The sequence below is a fragment of the Uloborus diversus genome, chromosome 4, assembly GCF_026930045.1.
Source record: "Uloborus diversus isolate 005 chromosome 4, Udiv.v.3.1, whole genome shotgun sequence".
NCBI classification, from domain to species: Eukaryota; Metazoa; Arthropoda; class Arachnida; order Araneae; family Uloboridae; genus Uloborus; species Uloborus diversus.
In genome coordinates this window covers 134,682,179-134,704,582 of record NC_072734.1, presented here as the reverse complement: position 1 = coordinate 134,704,582, position 22,404 = coordinate 134,682,179, and the positions used below count along the sequence as shown (strand labels likewise).

General features: G+C 32.6%; 1 protein-coding gene across 1 annotated transcript; it reads right to left on the bottom strand.

Moving 5' to 3' along the window:
- Positions 1 to 442: 442 nt before the first annotated feature.
- On the bottom strand, positions 443 to 2,206 carry LOC129220844 (zinc finger and BTB domain-containing protein 49-like). The gene has a single exon (XM_054855274.1). The coding sequence runs from the start codon at positions 2,195 to 2,197 to the stop codon at positions 443 to 445; it is 1,755 nt and encodes a 584-aa protein (XP_054711249.1). The 5' UTR covers positions 2,198 to 2,206.
- Positions 2,207 to 22,404: the final 20,198 nt, after the last annotated feature.

Genomic DNA, 22,404 nt, shown 5'->3' with positions numbered 1-22,404 from the left:
TCTTCATCAAGTTTCAGATACAACAAAAATAGTACTAAGTGGGCTACGAGATAATTGAGCTTCCACTCCCAAGACGTTGGAGTGATTATTGTTCAAGAGCAGACATTTCTGAGTCGATGGTACAGAAGGTTAAAATCACTAAAACTTCTAAATTTTCATATATCACCACATGGTTGGTTTCTTCTCCTTATCAACGAACGTTTTTATAAAATATCAAATATATACAAAAAATTTCTTAAAATAAAGAGCAACATAAATTTTCGTGACAAAATTTACAGATGAACATAAAACAAGCTCTTAAAAACATATAATCTTTTTTACAGATTAAAAAATTAAACCAAGTGTTATTAGTTCCAGAATAATGGCTGGTGGTGCTAAGTTATCTTTATCACACTTTTTCCCTTCATTACACATACATAAATTACTACTTTATTTCTTAAAACTAATCAAGGAGTTGAGAGAAATCAGGATTGCCTATGGAATGAAATTGTGTGTCATGAACTTGACCCTGTTTCTCACTTTCTTGTTGGTGTTGACTAAGATTATGATGAGCCATTGAACCCGAGGCCAAAAGGGACAGTCGGGATAAGGGTGTAGTATGTTGGGAAATAGCATTATAAGAACTCAACCCTGAATGATGCTGAAAGCTATCATAGTAACGGTTGCGCTCGTGAGACAGCCAGCGGGAAGCAGAAGTGAAGGGGCTTGCCACTGGAGTCGGGGGTGCAGAGTAAAATGGCCTACTCTCACTTTCGGAAGAAGCAGTGTGGGATCCACTACCTCCAGTTGGGGAGGGACTTGTCATGCGGTGGTCATTGGCATTAGAGGGAGAGTGCAGAGACGGGCGTGAAAGCCCATCGGTATGGTTTGGAGTAGGTGGGTGAGAATTTTGTTGCTGGTTTTTGTTCTGCATCATATGCGCCATGCCCATGTCATCATCAGGCGACGGGCTAGATAAATGAGATGGGTGAGGGCTGGAGGATGGATTATGGTAAGACTGGGAATGGTTACTGGACAAACCAGAATTAATCACTAGTGGCATCGGAGATGTCATGGGGGATTTACAGTCGTCATGAGTATCTTGCGGGTAGCTTAGATTGATTCCTGCTCGAGAAATATCCGAATGTTGATTATGAGCACCTACCTTCGATAACAAAGCCTTAGGGTTAAGAGCTGAGCTAATGGATGATGGTATTGCACCCTGGGTTAGGGCAGATGAAGAATGAAAGTTAAAAGGGGGCAAATGAGCACCGGGTTGTGGCATGCGGCGGACTCCTATAAGGCTGTTGCCGCTTCGAGAAAAATTTCTCTTAGACGGCAACTGCCCAGTGTGACGCTGCATGTGAGTTTTGAGATTACCTTTCTGAGAGAATGTTTTCCCACACATGGTGCATGGGAACCTGTCATCTTTATTATGTGTTCTCAAATGGGTTTGCATGTTTCCCTTTTGAGAAAAACATTTACCACAAAGACTACAAGCAAAAGGCTTTTCTTTAGTATGAACACTACGAATATGCGTTTTAAGGTTACCCTTTTGAGTGAATCGTTTTCCACATGCTTCACAGGCAAAATCTTTTTCACCGGTGTGGATTTTCATGTGGGTGTCGACATTACCTTTCTGAGTGAAGCTCTTTCCACAAACTTGGCATGCATAAGGTTTTTCCCCTGTGTGAATCATCATATGAGTCTTGAGATTACCTTTTTGGGTAAATAATTTGTGGCAGACGGGACAAAGGAACTGTTTGCTCGGGGGAGGTCTCGGGCGCTGTTGTCCTGGAATCATACTAGTAGCACCATTATTTAAATGCCTATCTGAATGGTTAATAGGAGGTGCCAAGGATGGCAACCCCATAACTTTGCGCTCTGGTGGAGACCCTATACTGCCTGGAGTTGTTACTGATGGTCTGCTAGAGCTACTGGAGGCACCATCTGTCCTAAGAATGCTTAAATACTGCTGGCAGGTGTCACAAGGGTATTTATCCTTGGCATCGGAATGATGGCACTTTGGCATCTGATCACTGGAGGGGGACATTTTCTCTATGTAACTTGAAGCTGCAGCCAGTTGAGAAATTCCAGTTCCAAAGTGCAGGGGATTCTTTTTCAAAAACAAATCAGTTAAACTAGCTTGATATCCTGGGTGCCAACTCTTCTGGCCAAGGGAAGACGAAGTCATCCACGGATAAGTACCGTTTTGCATGGTTGTTTTTGGAGGGGGAAAAATCTGTTTTATTTCAAAAAATAAATATTTGGGTCACTGTTTATGAGTAGTAATAGAGTATTGACACCATCTTTAAGCTCCAGCATTTTATCTAAAAAGAATCGGGAACAAATAATTACTCAAATAATGTATCAAGTAAAAAAAATACACCAAAGAGAAAAAAGGAATAAATAACCTTCTATTAAGACAAATACAAAAGTAACATCATTTTACATAAAAATTAATTTTACAAAAATAATGTTGATTAGTTAAATGAACAAATATGCATTTGCATTAGAAATTCCTGTCATTAGGTAAATGCTGTGCTCTATTTTACTACTTCACAGTACATTATGTACATGCTCAGGGGCGGGAAATGGGGGGGTCAAGAGGGGACGGTCGCATCTCCAAAAGTTTTGGGTAGAATGATAGAAAGTGGGTGAATTCATTTTATGTTAGTCGGAAATCAGTTTTCATTTGAAAAAATCTCGCTGGTTCTCAGTAACTATTTGATGAAACTTGACACGTTCCCAGACTAGAAGAAGTGTTTTTCGTTATTTGGATGATGACTTAGAAATTCATGAAGTATTTTCCGGCCTTTTCAGAACATAGAAAACTGATGTTAATTTTGACTAAAGAAGACATTTCCTTATACATGCTAAATATTTCATTTTTGTGTTCCCAGTGTAACAATGGTATGTCCAAAATGAGAGGCCCGTGCAGAGTGGTGTGGCTGCATGGTTTTCACAAGAAATATCCTTGATGTTTTACATTAACTTTTACACTCATTTTTAAGTGAATATTTATTTCATGAGCGTTCATTGCTTTATTTTGCTAGAAACACGTTTGAGCTGCTCAATGCATTATATGCTTTCATAGAAACTTCTTAAAAAATGAATGTGATTATTGAATAAATAAACATATCAACAAATACCTTTTTATGGAGCTCTACAATTATGTAATCTCGGAGTGACACAAGATGGTCTTCAAGAGTTAAAACCATAAAAACGTTTCTCTATAACTTCAAAGCAGTGATTTGACAACTAGAAGAATTATTGAAAAACTATTCTTTCAATGGTGAAAAAGCTCATGCACTTTAGCATGTATGACTTCGTTTGAATTTTTATTCAATTTGTTTGTATTGAGGAAAGTTTTTGAAAAATGCTTTATTCTATTAAAATATCTTCAATCCGCTACCCTTAATTTTTGGACTATTCAAGCCACAGTTCAATCTATAATTGATCTGTGCACCATACTACCATAGTTCAATCTACAATTGAAACTGAAAATACATTTTACGTAGATGTATATTTCAATCAAGCATGAAACTTTTCAAAGAAATTCTTCCTTTGAGCCAATTTTAAAAAAGTGAAAAAAAAAAAAAAGAGTGACCCAAAATCCACATAATGATGTGAAGTCAAACAGTGATTTTTTAATGTTTTTTTTTATGAAGTAATAAGATTTAGTTTCGAGTGAAATTAACACAAGATTTGATGATACAATTATTTTTCTGTATGGTTGGCTCTATATTATCTGGATTGGATTTTGAAAACAAAAAATAAAATGTTTCAATTATGAGTAAAATTTTTAGCATGAGGCAAGAAAAATTACAAGCAATATACTGACAGACCGGTTATCACATCCAGAAATTGCAGCTTCATCCTTGTTATTGACTCATCAATCTGAAATAGTGAACAGAGCTGGAGGCAGATGACATCTCATTGAAGCTTAAGAGCGCCGACGAGACTAGATTATTCAATGATAAAAAATTAAGCCCCTCACAATTTTTGAAGTTCCCTGTGTGACTTTGAAGAGCAAGATATAAAAAGTGTATTCATACATAACTTTGTTATTCCAATTAATTTTTAACTATTCCAATCAGCTCAGCTAGTAGAGAAAGTTCTTTTTTCATGTTTTAGGAGGTTAGAGAATTATCTTTGAAGCCCAGTGGGCAAAAAAAAAAAACATTTCTATTTAGCTGTACTGGCAAAACAGCACGACACTGGGCACTGATAGATTAGTTACACGATTCCGTGCCCTCCTGAATTCCAAAAATCATGCATTGAAACTTTTCTGAAAGGTTGAAAAACTTTGGAATTGAATTGTTTTGTATGATAACTTTTTAGTCAATGAATCAAAATTTTAATTGTTACTAAACACTAATTTTTACTCACATTAAACTGATTTTATGATCATTTCCTGTTAGCTAATGTGTGTTTGAGACCGCACTGTGGTAATACATATTTAAGAAACTCGACCCCCCAAATGAAATGCTGCCCCTGCACATGCTCACATGTTTGCATACATTTGCATATGATAATTACATTTTTTGTTCTGGTTAAAAAAAAAGGGGGGGGGGGAAGGGGACTCCTCATGAAATATCTACCTCGGGATCCCGCATTGTTAAAATCAGGCCTCAATTGGTTAAGTTATTATCTGACCACAAACACTGATGATAAAAATTCTTTTGAAAATGAAATGGGTAGAACTTAAATGGGTGAAACAGGGGTGATTGTGAGTTCATCAAAAAATACCTGAAAGTTTCGAAGCGAGAACGGGGGGGGGGGGGGGGGGTAATCTTTGGCCCCTATTACTTAAGTGCACCTATGCCATAGTATTAAATAGTTCAATAGTCAGAGTCAAAATAGTGTGTGTACATTTGATTAAAATTTTAATGGGTTACAAAGTTACTTTTGAGCTGGTGTTATACAAAATTATCTTGACATTTGTCCATCTTAAGGGATAGGTGTCCATCTTAAGGCTCTTGCAGGTATATTTGATGAGTATTATATAATTTTAGAAAAATTGCGGAGGTAGGGAGATAAAGCATAACAAAAAAAAAACAAAATTCCGGTATTTTCAGACATAAAAACACCGGAAATACGTCCGAAAATACCGGAAATTCGGTAAAATACCGGAACACAATCACCCCTGGTGAAACTTGGAGCACAAAATTGGCAAATCCTGATTTCTTTAGAAGATTTTCATATTCACACAAAGCAAAGAAGTTCTAAATTTTTAATTGCTACAAAATCAGAAATTTTATAAAACATTTAAGATATGTCATAATTCAGACAAAATTCTGAAGAATTTCAGCCTTCACTTTAGTGAAAACTATGTAGGAGCCCTAAGTTTTGAAGTTAAGCAAATATACACTTTTTTGCTTTTAATAGCATAATACTGCATTGACTTTAGCAATAAAAACAATGTTAGAATGGAGAATTTAAATCTAGGAATCAGAATGCCAGAAGTAAGTTTTCAGGGAGGTGTCAAACTGAAATATCACAGCACCATTTTTGACAAAATAAACATACATGAGCTTACATGTGGGGGGGGGGAGACAGTGAAACGGAAATAATGCGGATGAAGAAAAGCTTTGATGTGATCTAAATTTTAGGCATCCAATTCGGGGCCAAGGATAGGATGACTGGGAATTGAGAATTTGTTTGCATAAGTCCCCTTATGACACACTGCTCATTTCTAACTGAATCTCACTTCACATATATTAAAAGAAATCAATAAGTAACATCAGTTTACTATTAAACGTGGAACAGCAATTATGTATTAAAAATACTCACAATTTTGGTGTCATGTATCACAAAAGTTAAAAAGGCCTTTGGTAAAGATCTTTCAAGAGATGATTCTATTGTTAAAATCTTGCCAATGACCTATAAGAATAAGATGTAAGTAAGGGTCTTAATGCATAAAATGCCCTTAAAAATTAAAAGAAAGAATAAATTTTCCTAGTTTATTTCTAATATAAGCTCTTTGCTATTTTCTGCCCTAGATTATTTTACAGAGACACGCAACTGTTATTTCCTGTGGCACCACAATAGGCAGAAAGCCATTTTGCCACTTAGGAATTTTGATGCCTAGTTCCCCACCAGATGAAGGCACTTGGGTGCTTTAAGAACTTAATTTAGCTAAGAATATCCAAACATGATAGATACTCAATGTATTTTTAACATATCTAAAAACTTAGACAAAGGCTCCAAGCTTAACCAGTATACCACCCTACCAACAGGAAAGAATAAATTTAATGAAAAATTCAGGCAGAAAGGAAAATGCTTGTTATTTAATATCATCAGTTATCACATTAGCTTCAAAGAGAAATTCAACATGCGGAACATATAAAATGACATGATTCATTACTATTGAACAGACTACTTGACATCTTAGGCATGACAATGTAAGAAATAAAACTTCTTAACTCAAAATAGCTAAAGAAAGAATTATGAATCAGTAAATTCTAAACTTGTTATCTTTATTACAAGTTGAAGGAAGGTGACACTCATAGGCAACTGATCAGGGTTGGTAAAAGAACTGGTTTTTTTGAGAAAAAACCCCCCCAAAAAAACAGTTTTTTTTTTTTTTTTTTTGTTTAAACCAGGTTTATTTCGTTTTTATTATTATTTCTAAGATAAACAATTTTATTCTAGGAAAATCATGAAGATTTTATTAATTAATTGTTAAGGAACGTTTAATATTCATATTTCATGTACCTGATTTCTTTGTAATTAATTAATAATTAAGAGCAAAATCTTGTAAGTTCATTTAATTATACTTAGAGATTTCTGCAGTAGAATATTGTTTGAAAATCTTTAACTATTACAAAACATACAAAACTTAAATGGGTCTTGGTATAAATAATCAAAGAAATAATTTACTTTGATAGTTCAGGCATTATTAATTACTAATAACCAAAAATAAATTCTGGCAAATTAATTTACTCATAATCATAAATATCTACTATAATTTTTTTTAAAAAAGTAGAATCATGCATTCTTAAACATAGAAAGTATTTTGCAGCACCAAATGAATCATAAGTCTGATGTTCATTATACAACTTTAAAAATCAAAGGATCAACAATGCATATTTTGTTTAAAGATTTTTAAAAAAAGATACAAATTATGTATATTATTTACCTAATGTATCTGTGACAACAGTTATAGAAACAGAGGACAAGTAGGTTTTAAGAAAAGCATTATGTTTTCCATTGTTGATATTATATTTCTCCTGGTTTAATGCATTTAGGAATACAATTTTTTTTATCAAAGAAAAAAAATCATTTTACTTAAAAGCCTCAGTATAAACTCAAATGAAAATACCCTTTTAATATATTTTAAAAATAAAAACTGTCATAAAAATTAATGTTTATTTATTCTTCTACCATTCATACATGAGATTTTTTTCATTATATTGGAATCAAAAAAGTTCTTTTAAATGTGAAAATTTGGCATTAAATTTTTTTTTATAAGAGCCCAGAGTTATATGAATATTTTCATAATTTTATAAAAAAAATTTCTTGCTCTGACTGCATCGCCTATCGGGAATGCAAACAGTGTGCAGGTATAAGCACAATTTTATGCCTACTATAAGTGTTCTCTGCGACTTCTTTAGTTTATTTCTCTTCTCATTTGAATATTCTAGTGTTAAGATATATTTACTTTATGCATCGCTTCAATGGTACATAATCTATATCAATAAATCTTAAGTAATCAAAAAAATTAAGTAGTAAATGAATTTTTCGTTGAAATATGTTTTTTTGGACTATTTTGAAATGCAAAAGACAAAAAATAATGATAATTGAATGAATAAAAAAAAACCTTTTGGAGTTTTTCTCCGTGTAATTTAGAAAATCTTAGTTGATCTGCCTTGCATATTCACATACCTAATAGGCTGCATTGATTAAAAAAAGAGAAAAACGAAAGAAGAACTATTTAACAAACTTGTATTACCTTAAAAAATATAACTTTCTAAGTTTATTAAATCTATAATTTATCTATAAAGCTTTGCTAGTTACTTTACATCAATTAGATTTTACTCTTTTGCAATAATATGTAAAACTTATGAAAACATTTGGGGGAAAACAATAAAGTTTTTCAAAAAAACATTTTTGAAAAAAAACACATGGTTTTAAAAAAAACAATTGGTTTAAACCATGGTTTAAGTCAAACAAACCTGCGGCTGATGCACCAAAAAAGTGGGGAGTCGAAGTGTTTTTTTTTCTTTTTTGTAAAATTGGGCTATATTAAGCTCTTAACATTACTGATTCTACAATCTCCAAACAATGGAATATGGGATCAAAAATTGGGACGGATGGCCACCATATACTTTCCCTTTTAAATTTGAACTTCCATTTTTATGGAATAAAGTGAGAAAAGTCCATTTGTTTGGAATTCTTAGTTTTCATTTTCGTGAAATAAATCAATTCACCTGAAAAAAAAATCATTTTTCAATCTATCATTAACTTTTTACTCTAACAAGTGAGGGGGGGGGGGGGAACTGCTCCTCAATAAAAAGAGAAAAACTTTAACAACATAATTAGGACTTACCAAATGGAATACCTTTTTCAAGGCTAAACCGATTACACCCAGGCAAGTCATTGTTATATACCAAAATAGCAACTCCAGCATCAAGAAATGAATGTTCCATATTCAGGTGTTTAAATGCTACCTAAATGAAAATAATAATGAATAAAAATATACTTTTTAGGTCAAGTGCATAAACAGATCATTAAAAGGGGGGAGACTATCTAAATTTTATGTTTTCATGAGAATGAAATTACGTTTTATAAATTTCAAGCTGCTAAAGAGAAATTAAATTGCATTTTAACAAAATCCCTGACTCAATGATAAAGCAATAATTAAAACTATCAAGTGTTTAAACCAATTTGTTGAAAAAAATAAGTAAAAAGAAAATGTTTTAAGCTGCTTGGTGTCAGAACGCGTACATTTATTACAACTTCATTTATCTAATACCCACTGAGCAGATTGATGGTTTGTTCCTTCAGCCATTCTCTAAGAATAAAAAAGAGTCCTCAGATATTAAGTGTAAAAATCTACCACCCATCTAGAAAAAACGGGAAATCCCGCTGCAATATGCCCCATATGATAAAGGATTAAACAATCAAAAAGACATTGTTCAGAAAAATGATAAAGGTAAAAACAGTTCTCTGAATAAGCGAAAATCACTCATCCCTCTCCCTCCCCCTCCCGATGTAAAATAAACATATTTTTCAAATAAAATAACTAAAAACTCTTTAAAAACGAAAAATAATTCTTTACAATTTGAAATATTTTGCCAAATAAACAAAAAATACAATAAATTACATTAACAGTAGCTTTAAAATGTAAACAAATGATCACACAACTCTATTGTTTATAGTCAAAGTCGCCAAGCAACCACGTTACTGTAATCCAGATGATCAGTAAGCGAAGCCAACTCCGACCGATTAGAGGTTTGATCTTTTGAACGAAAACTTTTTAAACTTCATATATTGCCTAATTTGTTCTTTCCACCAAAGATAAAGATCTTCCACTGCACTGATCTTTTGTGTACAGAACTATCCTGTTGTAATTTATCTGGACGAAAATAAAATTTGTTTCGTCTTTAAATTCCATCATCTTTTCCTTTAATAATGTACTGATTAGTTAGAGAATCCTAAAAGTATTCTTGACATTGGTGCCAAAACTCAGATGGATTTCAGTCGAGAAACAAATGTTGCTAGGTACGATACTTTCTGATCAGAGTTGGTTAGGAAAACCCAAAGCACCGATCCATCACATGGTTCAACTACGATGACAGAACACACATTTTGCGTGAACCTTCCAGTACTTTACGTTAAAATAATCAAGGGACCTAAAATCGTTGCTTTCAAGAAATGAAGGCTTCACTCTCTCTCTCTACCTTTTATCTATTCTCAATTGACATATCACAGTAGGAAATTTCGTTACAAAAAGCAGAGCTGGCTTTCTTATTGCCCTTTGGCAACGGGTTAAATATATTTATTTCAGTTCTCGCTCAACAATAGGTTAAAATAAATATTAATCATTTGGGAGATATAACCATCCAATGTTTAAATCAACTAATTGACAAAAACGTTTCCGATTCGATACATCGCACTATTTTTGTAATTATTATAAGTTTTTATTCCTATTAATAGTTATTCGATTTTATCTGATTTATTTATTCATTTTTCTAAATACAGATACTTTTTAATTGACTCGGACAAATAAACGCGGGATTAGCGGTTGAGAATCAACCACTTCCAAAACACCTTGTTTTAATACATGTTGCCAATCCTTTTATACAGTAATTGATACACCTATAAAGGCGGTTATGACTAACAGCCCCACCCAGATGGTTATTTCTGATTGCGTTTACTGCCCGCCAAAAGATGGATGCGTGTCAATATTTTTTTATTAATTATTTACAGACCCCGAAGTGGTTTTCTGGGGAGAAAAAGCAGGAAATAAGGAATCAAAAGTTTAAAAAGTAGGAAAAGTAGGAACAAAATCACTTTAAAAAGTAGGAAAAAATAGGAAGAGAAAGGACTACACGCGTCAAGAGGAAACAACTTTAGCGTAAATTTTATTTCTAATGTAAAACAAACTAACGGTATTTTTGATTTAAAACTGTCCCACAAATAAACTAACAGTACTTTTGAAGTATTGAAGGGATTTAATGAAAGACACCTTCGCAAAAACAAAACAAATGAGAAGCTGACAATCATCAGTATGAAAAATAAACTGGTGGAAACAAAGGTATTAATTACAAAAATATGAAAATAAAATCCAAACAAAGAAACACCTTTCAACAATAAAGTAATAAAATTTTTAAGTGTGATAGAAAAACAATAATAGTATTAATAATAAAACTCATATTTTAGTGCAATAAAACCATTTTTGTTAAAGATTTGTTTTGTCAAAAACGAAAACATTTCTTTGAGAGCATCCATTTATCATTTGAAAATACTAACACTTTCAGCTCCTGTTGTCATAAACTATGATGCAAAAAGCCAAAAAGCAAAGAAAATATTATATTATTTTTAGTTAAAAATAATGAGCAGCTGGCATGCATTCTTGCATAAACATGGGCAGATGTTTGAATTTGAAAAAAAAGGAAAAAGACAGAAAATGCAGATCTAAAATATATTTGTTCTTAAATATGGGGCATATAATTTATAGTAAAATAATTAATCTAAATAAATAACGAAATAAGTAAACTAAAGAGTTTGTATTATGCTATGTATTTTTAGCATTCAACATAAATTTTTGTTTCAGACACGTCATTTATGGGAGCCAGTGGGGTCAATTTCTCCTCTCCCTGGCAATACAAAATTAATGCTTAACTATACAAGTTTGAGCGGCTTTTGTTGTTTTCAGATAAAATTTGCATTCAGTATACATCCTTTGCTAGCCACTCCCGAGGGAAAAAATCAAACTAACGGGCCAGTTTTAATTTTAATCGAGCAATAAAAACGAATATTATTTTATTGGTTTGATGATTTTTTATCTCCTTCTAGTTCCAAAATTATTATCACGGGGGAAAAAAAAAGAAAAATCCATGCATGGTAAACATAACGTTTTTATCGAAGACAGAGATCAGTTTCTAATGTTTCTCTATGCATTAAAGAGAAGGCATGTAGTTTCTCTCAATCCTCACCATACAACAAAAATATTCTTTTGGAAATTGTTCACGAAATTGAGAGTGCGCGGGGAGCACCTGGCATCAAATGCATGCATATATATATCTCCCCCCCCCCCCTCCTTTTGATCAGGCACCCTGAGTACAATAACTTGCAGTAGATACGCTGCCGAAAAGAGTAAGAGTGTCAAAAAATTTTTAAATGTTCAGTAAAGCCGCATTGCCAAAAACGCAGCACTTAAAAATGATGAGCAACTCCTTGATATTGATGTTATATCAGAGTAGAAAATACCCCATTAAAAATAAAAAAATACAGTACATTATTTGTTTGTGGCTTTAACCCCCAACTTTTAAAAATGTGAAGAAATAAAAACGGAATTTAAATTGAATTCCGATTTTTTTCCACAAATCGGGAACGTTTTGCCCATCTAGGTTTTGCCTTTTTTTTACAAATGCTCTTTGCAAGGAAAGAAAATGAAATTTTATAATCATGTTTACGATTTAGAATGAACAATAATCATATTTATGTATGAAAAAAGTTAGTTTCCTCGATCATTTTTGAAGTGGTTTGTTTTTGCGAATTTCTCTTATCTGTCGCTTTTATTTTGTACTAACTATGTACAGTGTACAGGTTTTTCATTTTTTGTTTCTGATGTTCCTTTTAAGGTTTTACATTGCCTTTCTGTTTAAATAAAGTTTCATTGGCGAATAGGAAATTTGGCTTTTCCCGCACTTTTTAAACAGTTGGCCGTTTACTTTAATTAAAGCTTCTAATTAACGGGTAAATAATATATAATAGCATCAGAATGGCCAGTATCTATGTCTTTATTGTTTCATTAAAACAGTAGGACTGAAGTCGGGGCGATAGACAGAAAAGTCGATCATAAACGCTGCTACGGCAAAAAAGTCACGAAAATTTAACTTTTAAACAAGCAAACGCCATGGCGTTCCTTCCAGAAATTACTGTAGACATTCAATGAAAAGCTCAGCATCCGTTTGTTTCTTTTACTTTTCAAAATCAAAACATGCAGAAAATTATCAGTGCAGCATTGTAAAAATAAGAATCTATGCACAATTAGAAGTGCTATTCTAAAGAAAGAAAAAGTAGGAAAAAAATCCGAAAAAGTAGGAAAATAAGGAGAGAGCTCTAAAAAGTAGGAAAAATAGGAACTCTTCGGGGTCTGTATTTATTTATTAATGGAGAAGATTATTTAAAAACAAAATTCCAGGCTTAATATTTCATCTTGAATTTATTTAGAATACTCTTTAATTAGTTAAAAAACAAACAGTTCATTTAACATTTAAGTTTAGTTTCATTAGTCATATCTTCTATTTTCTTTTTCAATAATTATTATTATTTGATTCAGGATGATTTACTATGGTTGGAGCAAACCTAACCTAGCAGCATCGTAATACTGTGATTAGCACCTAGTGCACTAAGCAGTACAATGCTGCCAAGTTAGGTTTTCCCCAACTATAGACAAAATTGAATTTAGCAGCTATGAGAACGAAGAATTTTTCTTTACTACATATGAACAACAGATTTGAGAATTTGATATATTATTTTTTTAACTTTGAATGAATTATTCGCACAAGTCTTCGCTCGAATCCCCTCTTGGGTAAACCCCTGCGAATATTAGTGCAGTTTAATTATTGTACACATAAGCTGAAATTCTGTGTTCAGGGCTGAACTAAATTGTTGTTGCTTTTAAAAAATTAGATACGATACACACCAAACGTTGCTAATAAAAAATTAGATACGATACACACCAAACGTATTTTCATTTCTTTTACAAGCTTATTTCAGGTTTTAAAAAACATAAATACGACTCAAACACTTATTGAAGCTTTTGTTCCCCCCCCCCTTTTTATTTTTTTGCATTATAGTGAATGCAATTAGAGTTTCAAAAATATTACATTTGAATGATTTCATTATTTTATAGCATACAAAATGACAAGCACTCTCGACATTGAAAACCAAAATATTGCGCCCCTCTTTTTCACTTCATCCATTTCATCCTTTGAAAGCTATTTTCATTGTGGATATCACCATTGTTATCCTTTAAAAAATAGGGCAAACTTTGAAATGTTATTGCAAGTATTTGCATTACAAGATTTCAAACACATGTCAAATGCGTCATTTCAAGTCAGAGCCTTCTTCGCATTTGATGTACCGCCTCAAGTAGCATGAGCAATCCACAGTGGGTCTTCTCTGATAACTCGTCGACCCCCCGAATCTAAGGAGTGGGATTCTTAATCAGTTGGGCGTACGAGTCGTCGAGTGTAGAGGCGCCCTATGCATCCGTTTTCTTCTTTTTTCTCTTATCAGATGTGTGCACAATGGACTATTGTTAGTTGTCATAGTTAAACTGTTTATGGCTCATATACAGGCAAAGTGATAATGAAGAGTATTTCTAAATACAGTAAAAGATAGTAATGTACAATATATTGCGATATTTAGGCAATTTTGAAAACAAACACATGCATGGTTGAAAATACTTGTTGGTTATAACATGATAGGAAAAATTACTCATGTTTGTACAAATTTACTCTTTTTCATGTGTATTTCACTTGATAAAACGTAAAATTTTAAAAAAAAACTGCCTGAGACTGATTTGCAGACTTTATTATGATTATAATGTTAAATCAATTTTTGGCATATTAAAACAAATCTGTTCTATGATTAAAAATCCCAAAAAGGTGAAAACTTCTAATCTTTTAATTATGGCGGTTAAAATGACTGCTATACAGAAAACGCTGTCTTTCTAGTGTTAAGAAGAACCAAAATAATGGTCAATCGGGATGCACTATCATTTTCTCATAAGCAAAATATTTAAAGTACAGTAGACCCTCGTTTTATGCGGGTTTATTTACGCGGTTCAAGATTTGACACCTTTATTTTATTTTCTGCGGATGAGTTTTGGTTTTACGCCGATGCGGCAATGCAAACAGATAAAACTTTGAATTCTTTCAAAATCCAAACTCCTAAAGGTTGCAGATTACGTGTAATAAACTGTATTTTGGCGTGATAATAATCGACATTTGGCCACTGAAGACATTTTATGCGATTGGTTCCAAAGCTCTTTCCAGAGCAAAGTTATTAAACTCGCACAGTTTAGAACTCACTGGAAGCAGAGCTTTTAGGAGTGATAAAGGAGTACAAAACCAATGAGGATACCGACATAGGCAACACACAACCAAAAACATTCACGTCGAAAATTTTGAGCCATTCCTAGACGAGACAAATGATCTTTCTGATATGTTAATGAAAGAAGATTCTATCATGGAAATGATGCAAGTGGTCATGGATACGTTAATGCTCTGCAAAGAATTACAGAGAAAAATTCTTAATGACTGCCAAAAGACTATCATAGAAAGCTCCTCTTTATAAACAGAGCACGAAATTAATTTATGTTTTCTTTATGCATGTTTTGCATAAAAGTCGATATAAGTACACATTAAACTTATTATACTATTAGTTGTCACTGGAATGAAGTATTTTTTATCTACGGAACCAAACCCCTATTTTAACACTACTATTAGGTCTTAATTTATGGGGTTTTGATTATGTGTGCGGCATTTCCGTGGAACGTAACCGCCGCGTAAAACAAGGGTCTACTGTCAGGGGTCTGGCCAGAGGAAATCTGGGTCCGTTAACGGACCCTTCACAAAAATACGATCACTCAAAACGGACCCTTCACAAAATTCCGATCAACCAAAACGGACCCTTCACAAAATTCTAATCAACAAAAACGGATCTTTCACAAATCATTTATTGTAAAAGCAAATCTAAAATCAAAATAATGGCTAATTTTTCAAAAGAAATGTCCCCATATTTCTGTGATGCTTACTGTTTCTTTTATCACAGTAGAAACAAAATAGCCAGCAACTATGTTGTTGTTATAGATTTCTCTGAAAATGTTATTGACCTGCAGCTTCATATTGCTGCCTCAGCACCTTTCTCCCTCTGCTCTCAATCTAAACAATAATAACACATATCAGCGAATTGAACTTGGTACTGTTAAGGAATAGAATAGCTATAGGGTGGGGAAGAAATGTAACCGCTTCAGATATGTTTACCAACTATAAAATTAACATTAACGCTAAATAAACGTCTTGTAAACCTTTTACAGGGGCTTGGAAAATGTTCCTAACATTTTACCAGCTTGGCAATTTTTGCGCTTTTATGGTGTGATGTTTTAACGTTATCTTGAGAAGAAATTATATTAGTTTTGAATTTTTTATGCTAACAGGGGTGCTTGAGTACCGGTTATAAACCGGAATTCCTGTATTTTTTCCTATGTCAATATCGGGAATCTGGTATTGTCCGTTGTGTTACATCTCCCTACCTCCTTTTTTTTTCTTTCTCCAAATTTTCGGCGAAAAGATCGGTGGTTATTAATAATATTCATCGTGTAAACCTATTAAAATGCAATTCTAAACTTGTTTTACTTAAATAAACTCTTTTATTTGCTGTTTTTTTTTTACTTTTGATGCCTTTATTTTGAAAAATGCAATCTCTTTGCATCCGGTATGACAATGGAATCTTACTCATTTTTAATGCTAACTATGCTTTGTTACGAGGCAAACAAATGAAAATTCTCTTTTTTAGAGAAATCATTAGTTTAAGTGGAATTCTGCGTTCTTTTAAAAGTGTCTAGAAGGTTCGATGGTTTAATTTTATTTTTGCTTCAACTGTGTCGATAGACATTAACAATATGTTTATCATTAACCTTTAATATGCAGTTTGAAGAGAATTTTACTAAAACAAATTCTTTTATATGCCGTTTTTATACGTTTGATGCCTTCACTTCGAAAATTTCAATCTTTTTGCATCCGCTATGGGAATTGAATATTTCGCAGTTTTGATGCTTACTACACTTTATTCAGAGGTAAGCAAATAAAATTTATACTTATTTTTGTTAAAATTGCAAATTTTAAAAGTTTTAAACGAAATTCCGTGCTGTGTAAAAATTTCATGCGCCAAAAAGCTAAATACTGAACCGCTGCTTGAATTTAATTTGGTTTCAATTATTTTAAGTTTTTACTTCCCATTAGTGAAGTAAAATACCCGGGTATTTATTTTCAGGGGTAAATACCCAAAATGGGTATTTACCCGGGTATTTATTTCAAAAAGTTATTATTCGACTAAAATACTTTTCTGTATGTATTCCACTATATATATATTTAACCAACCATATACAAAACAATAAATTTTTGCCCAAAAACTCTTTATCACATAGTTAAAGAATTATTGTCTGAAACAACTTAGCGATCTAATATGATATTCACATTAAATGTGTTGGATATGCCTAATCAATGATGATAGCCAAATTTCAGATATAAAAAGCCATTCTACAAAAAGTGAAAAGCTTAACCGGTTACAAAAAAAAAAGCAAACATCATTTTTTTAAGGTCCTAGTCTTTTATAACCCAGTAATATGTCCCTGAATGACATCAAAATGTTGCTCAATTTATTATTACTATTTATTTATCTATATCTTTTGCAAAAATTTCCCCCAAACCTAGTTCAAGTGTTCAGGCGTATTCTGCATATATATATATATATATATATATATATATATATATATATATATATATATATATATATATATATATATATATATATATATATATATATATATATATATATTTAAGCATATATATTGAGTGAGAAAGAAAGACGTTACAGCTGTTTTACAACGTTTTAATTTAAAAAAATAATTTAATACTAAAAATAAATGCAGTACAACATAAATGTTAGCATAAAAATACTTGATCAATCCTTTTTCAGTAAAATGTGCTTGAAGAAGTTTAAATTTTTTTTTATTAATAATTCTAAAGGAAAGAAACTGCTGAGGTTTGTTTCAAAATGATAAAGAACTGCTAATGGGAAAGAAAAATTAAAGATAGCTGTACTTGCAGCAGGAAGGAATTTTGATACTGTCTCAAAAATCCTGTGTTACTGATGGAATGACTATTAAAATAAAATCTCAAAATGGTATTTTAAAAAGAAGAAAATTTGAGCCTAAAATAGTTCATTCTAAATTCTGACAGTTTTTTTTTTTTGATAACATTTCATTAAGCCTTTAATTAAAAAAAATCATAATATATGAATTTTTATATTTTTAATCTTTCATTTTACAGTTTATGTTTTAAAAAGAAAATCATCACCTTTTGATACCACCTAAATTTTTTTTTTTGCAAAATGTGCAGTTACTAGGGGTTTGCCCTGCCTTCAGATAAATGCCCCAAAAAAATTTACCTTCCCATCCTACATCACTAATTGCGTGTATTGAAAATAGTTTGAATAAATTTTCATCATGAAGTACCAGGGAGCAAATGAGCAAGGCAACAAAAAACAATATTTTTATTTTTTTGCTTATTAATCTGAAAACTGTTTCTATATTTGCCGCATTATCACTGAAATAGCAGTAAAATAAATAACATCATAGTCTTAATAACTTCTCCATTTATTCTTCCGAACATCCCTCATGCTTCCCTTTTTTTTTTTTTTTTTTTTTTTTTTTTTTTTCATTTTGGATATGAGTAACCTAGATTGTGATTTTGAAATCCTGAAGTTCATCGCTGAATTGCTTATACTTCTCCAATTATAATATTGAAAAGAAAGATTCTTTTGTTCACACAATATGTTTCTTTCATGATTTCATCAAGTCTTTCAATAAAAATTATTATAAATTGTGTAATACATATGTATCAGTTTTACCAATTATTTCATATTTAGACTTAAAAAAAAAATCCCATTCACTTTTTGCATTTTTTTTTGTAAAATACCCAGTTTTTGGGTATTTACCCAGGCCTTGGGTAAATACCCAAAAAATATTTACCTACCCGCTGGGTATTTACGCGATCCACATCACTACTTCCCATACAACATCTTCAGAAAAGATTTCTAGTACAATTTAAGAAGATGTGGAATGGTATATATAGATACTGATACATCAAGGTTGACCATCCTCTGGAGAATGATGCCTCTCTATTGCTATGAAAACTTTCAAAAATAAACCAGAAAAGAGAAAGAATACCACAGAACTTCCAACAAATTATTTCAATGCCGCAGTTTGCGCCATGAGCCTTCCCCCTCCCCCAACACATTTATTAATGTTTATAAATTCAAAATTTTTGTTTTTACAAAATAATTTAATTTTTCGAAAAAAAAAATCTTTCACAAAAAATTTTTTGATTTTTCACAAAAATGTTTCATTTTTCACAAAATTATTCTCTTTTTCACAAAATTATTTTATTTTTCACAAAAAACGGACCCTGTGAAAAACCCTGGACAGACCCCTGCCTGTACTGCTCTTTTATAACAAAACAAAATTCAGTTGATTAAATTTGCAAATACAAAGATAGAAAATGAATTAAAAATGAAGAAAATATTTACTTTGGTGTCCTAAAATTTTATTTCTCTCACAAAATTGTCAACTTTACTCATTTGATGCTGACTTTTACGATGGCACCATTTAGTGGTGACAGTTACTATTAGAGATTACAAAAACCTGGCTGCTAAAAATAGATTCTTAGAAATTAGCACTGTCCCAAAGCAGGGGCGGACTGGCCCTAAACTTTTAATGTGGAAAAAAAAATTCATGCCGGCCCCATCCAAAAACGTTTGGCTGTAGTTTTCCAAACCTAAAAAGTTTCTAGTGTGTTTTTTCAAAAAAAAAAAAAAAGGTTCCTCCCCCCCCCCAGCAGCCCTCACCTCTCTCCCCCCTCTGAAATACCTAGAATTTTTTTTTCTTTCATAAATCCTTATTTAACTTTTCATTTCAAGCAAACTAGTGGGCAGATTGATTTAAACTAAGCATACAGCAAACGCCCATAATATACAGATGATATTTCAAGGATCTAACTTTCTCAAAAATATTTGCAAGCTTAAATTGCTCTACGCAATAAAAAAAACCACTGTGAAAACTGTGTGGCTTCTTTGAAAATCCGCATTTAAGAGTATTTCGTTTATATAAAAGTGAATAAAAATCTTATTTAAAACAAAACGTAATACATTTGAGGCAGTGAGAAGCAAAGGGGTGTAAGCAGACATTTTCAAGTTTTGAGTAAAATTCGTATAAAGATTACATCCTAAGCCGGCTTTCATTGAATTTTTTTCTAAATCATGCTGTACAGCGGCATCTACCAGGGCTGCTGGTACTATCTCTTGCCCCAAGACAGAGGAGGGGTCCACCTACCATTTGTACTGGTTATCTCCAAATTTTCAAATTTTCCTCTTGCATCCCTTGCTTCTCACTACCTCATATGGCCATGAGCGGTACTATTTACCCTTCAGAAAAAACTTTTTTTTAAAAAAAGTCTTTTCTTAAAATTGTATTGTACGTATTCAAACTAATGAAAATTTTCATGTAAACCAAACGTAATATATCCGTTCAGAATGAATACATCACAGATCATGAGACAGTGAGAACTGATCGGAAATATCGGATAAGCCCGAATTAATCTACAAAAAAAAAAAAAAAGAATTTCGCCCGAAAAAGTCGCCATTTGTCTCAGTGAGAAAACTGATTTTCAATGGTATCTCTTAAAATGTTATCTAGTGAGTGAAATTTATTTGTCAGGTTCTAAGAACTAAAGTGAAAATCATGGGATATATACACTTGGGGTGGGGGGATTGCGGTCTCCTCCCAAGGCCCTTGGTTTTAACGTAGATTTATATTGCCAATAATTTTAATACGGTAGTTTATATGCATGTAAAGATGGTTATGACCAAACTCCCCTCCCCTCTCCACAGAAAGGAAGTTCTGGCAGCGCTTGTGCTTTATGGTATATGTGTGGCCTATGCTACATATTAACTTGCCTTTAATAATAATATTCCACTGACACAACGTTTTCAAGTAAGAACAATTTATTTATCAGCTTCCAAGATTTAAAGTGAAAACGAAGAAATGTATTGGGAAAAGCAATAAGATGTGCGTATTCGTTTTCGTAAGTAAATATGTTCAACTAGAGTTTAACCTACGAAGATGTTCAACAAAGTGAAACTCAACCGCTTAAACCAAAAATATAACTATTTATACTTCTATTGTACAAGTTTACATGTTTGCTGAAAATAAATAATAATCGAGTAACGAAAGAAAGCACAACACAGAAATGGTCCGACTTAAACCTTTTAATGTCATAAATTAAACGAAATTAATGAAAACGAAATAATATTTGAAAAAAGTTACTCAATAGTAATAAACTAAAAATGACAAAATTAATATTACTCATCAAGAATCAGTGAAAATGTTTTCATACAAGGCCCTAATTTCGTCAAATTGAAAAATCTAATAATAACTTTGTAAATTCCAAATTAGTGCTAAATCTTATCATTTTATCCGGAAAAATTTTATCCGAAATGTGAAAGTATGTCATTAAACGAATTTAAACATTGCATTTATCAATTTGACACTGAATAATAACATTAAAATTGAAAAGTATATGATGATAAGATTTTTAAAAATGTACTTTTCGTACTAGTTTTGCAATATGGTAGTGCTACTAATAAATTAAAAACTAAGTTTCTGGGAATACTGCATTTCAGATTCGGAAATTTTAGATTTGCTTTTAAGATTGTAACATTAAAAATATAAGTAAAAATAGATACATTATTTATGATTAAAATGGGCAAAAACACTTAAAGCAATCACACTTATCAATCTAGCTAAGAAAGAAAAATCTATAAACAAGTATTACAAATCAGTTAACAGGAAAAACTTCAAAAATAAAGATTATTTGATGAAATATTATTAAATACTTAAAATATGGTTAAAGAACCTATTTTTTTCTTCTATAACTTAGTGTATCCCTTTAAAAGGTAGGGAAACAAAATTTTACAGTATTTAAGACATAATAATTACCGTATTTTCGGGAATAAGCGCCGCGGCGCATACAAGAAAAAAGTAAAAAAAATTGCCGGTGCGGCGCATATAACGGGTGCGGCGGATACAGTGTTTTTTTTCCAAGTTTAAAAAAAATCGGAAAATGCTGCTAACAGATAGCACCACATCGTTTGCTTTCATTTCGCGAAAATCCCTCGCCCTTAGGCGACAAGTAAAGCAAAGAGGGGGAGGGAAGGTGAGTCAGCGATTGCGCGTGTTTCACTGAGGAAAGAAATGCTGATCCACGTGCGCGAGCAAGCCTTATCGCGTCGGAGCGAAGGGACAGGAAATCCTTCGGCCTTGGGCGACAAGTAAAGCAAAGAGGGGGAGGGAAGGTGAGTCAGCGATTGCGCATGTTTCACTGAGGAGAGAAATGCTGATCCACGTGAGCGAGCAAGCCTTATCGCGGCGGAGCGAAGGGGTCAGGAAATCCTTCGACCTTCGCGACAAGTAAAGCAAAGAGGGGGAGGGAAGGTGAGTCAGCGATTGCACGTGTTTCGCTGAAGAGAGTTGATACACGTGGGCAAGCAAGACTTATCGCGTCGGAGCGAAGGGGTCAGGGAGAGGAGGCAGCAAAAGTACTAGTAAGAGAGAGGGATGAATGTCCAGTGTGTAAAGGGAATTCACCACCTCTCTCACGAAAATAGGTTGCTTGGTCAAGCAACCTAATGGGAAACTTGTCTCCTAGCTTTAATTTTATTATTCACTCACATCGTCGTGTTGCATCTTTTGCTGCCGTTCGTGCGTTCTTGGCTTATCTTTTTTTACGAATTTTTTTAGAGTTGCTTTTGAAATGGCTCCTTAGCAATTGAAAAGTTATACTGCAGCCTTAAGTTTAAGGTTATAAAGGCAGAAGCAATTGGAAATCGTTTTGCTGCCAGAGT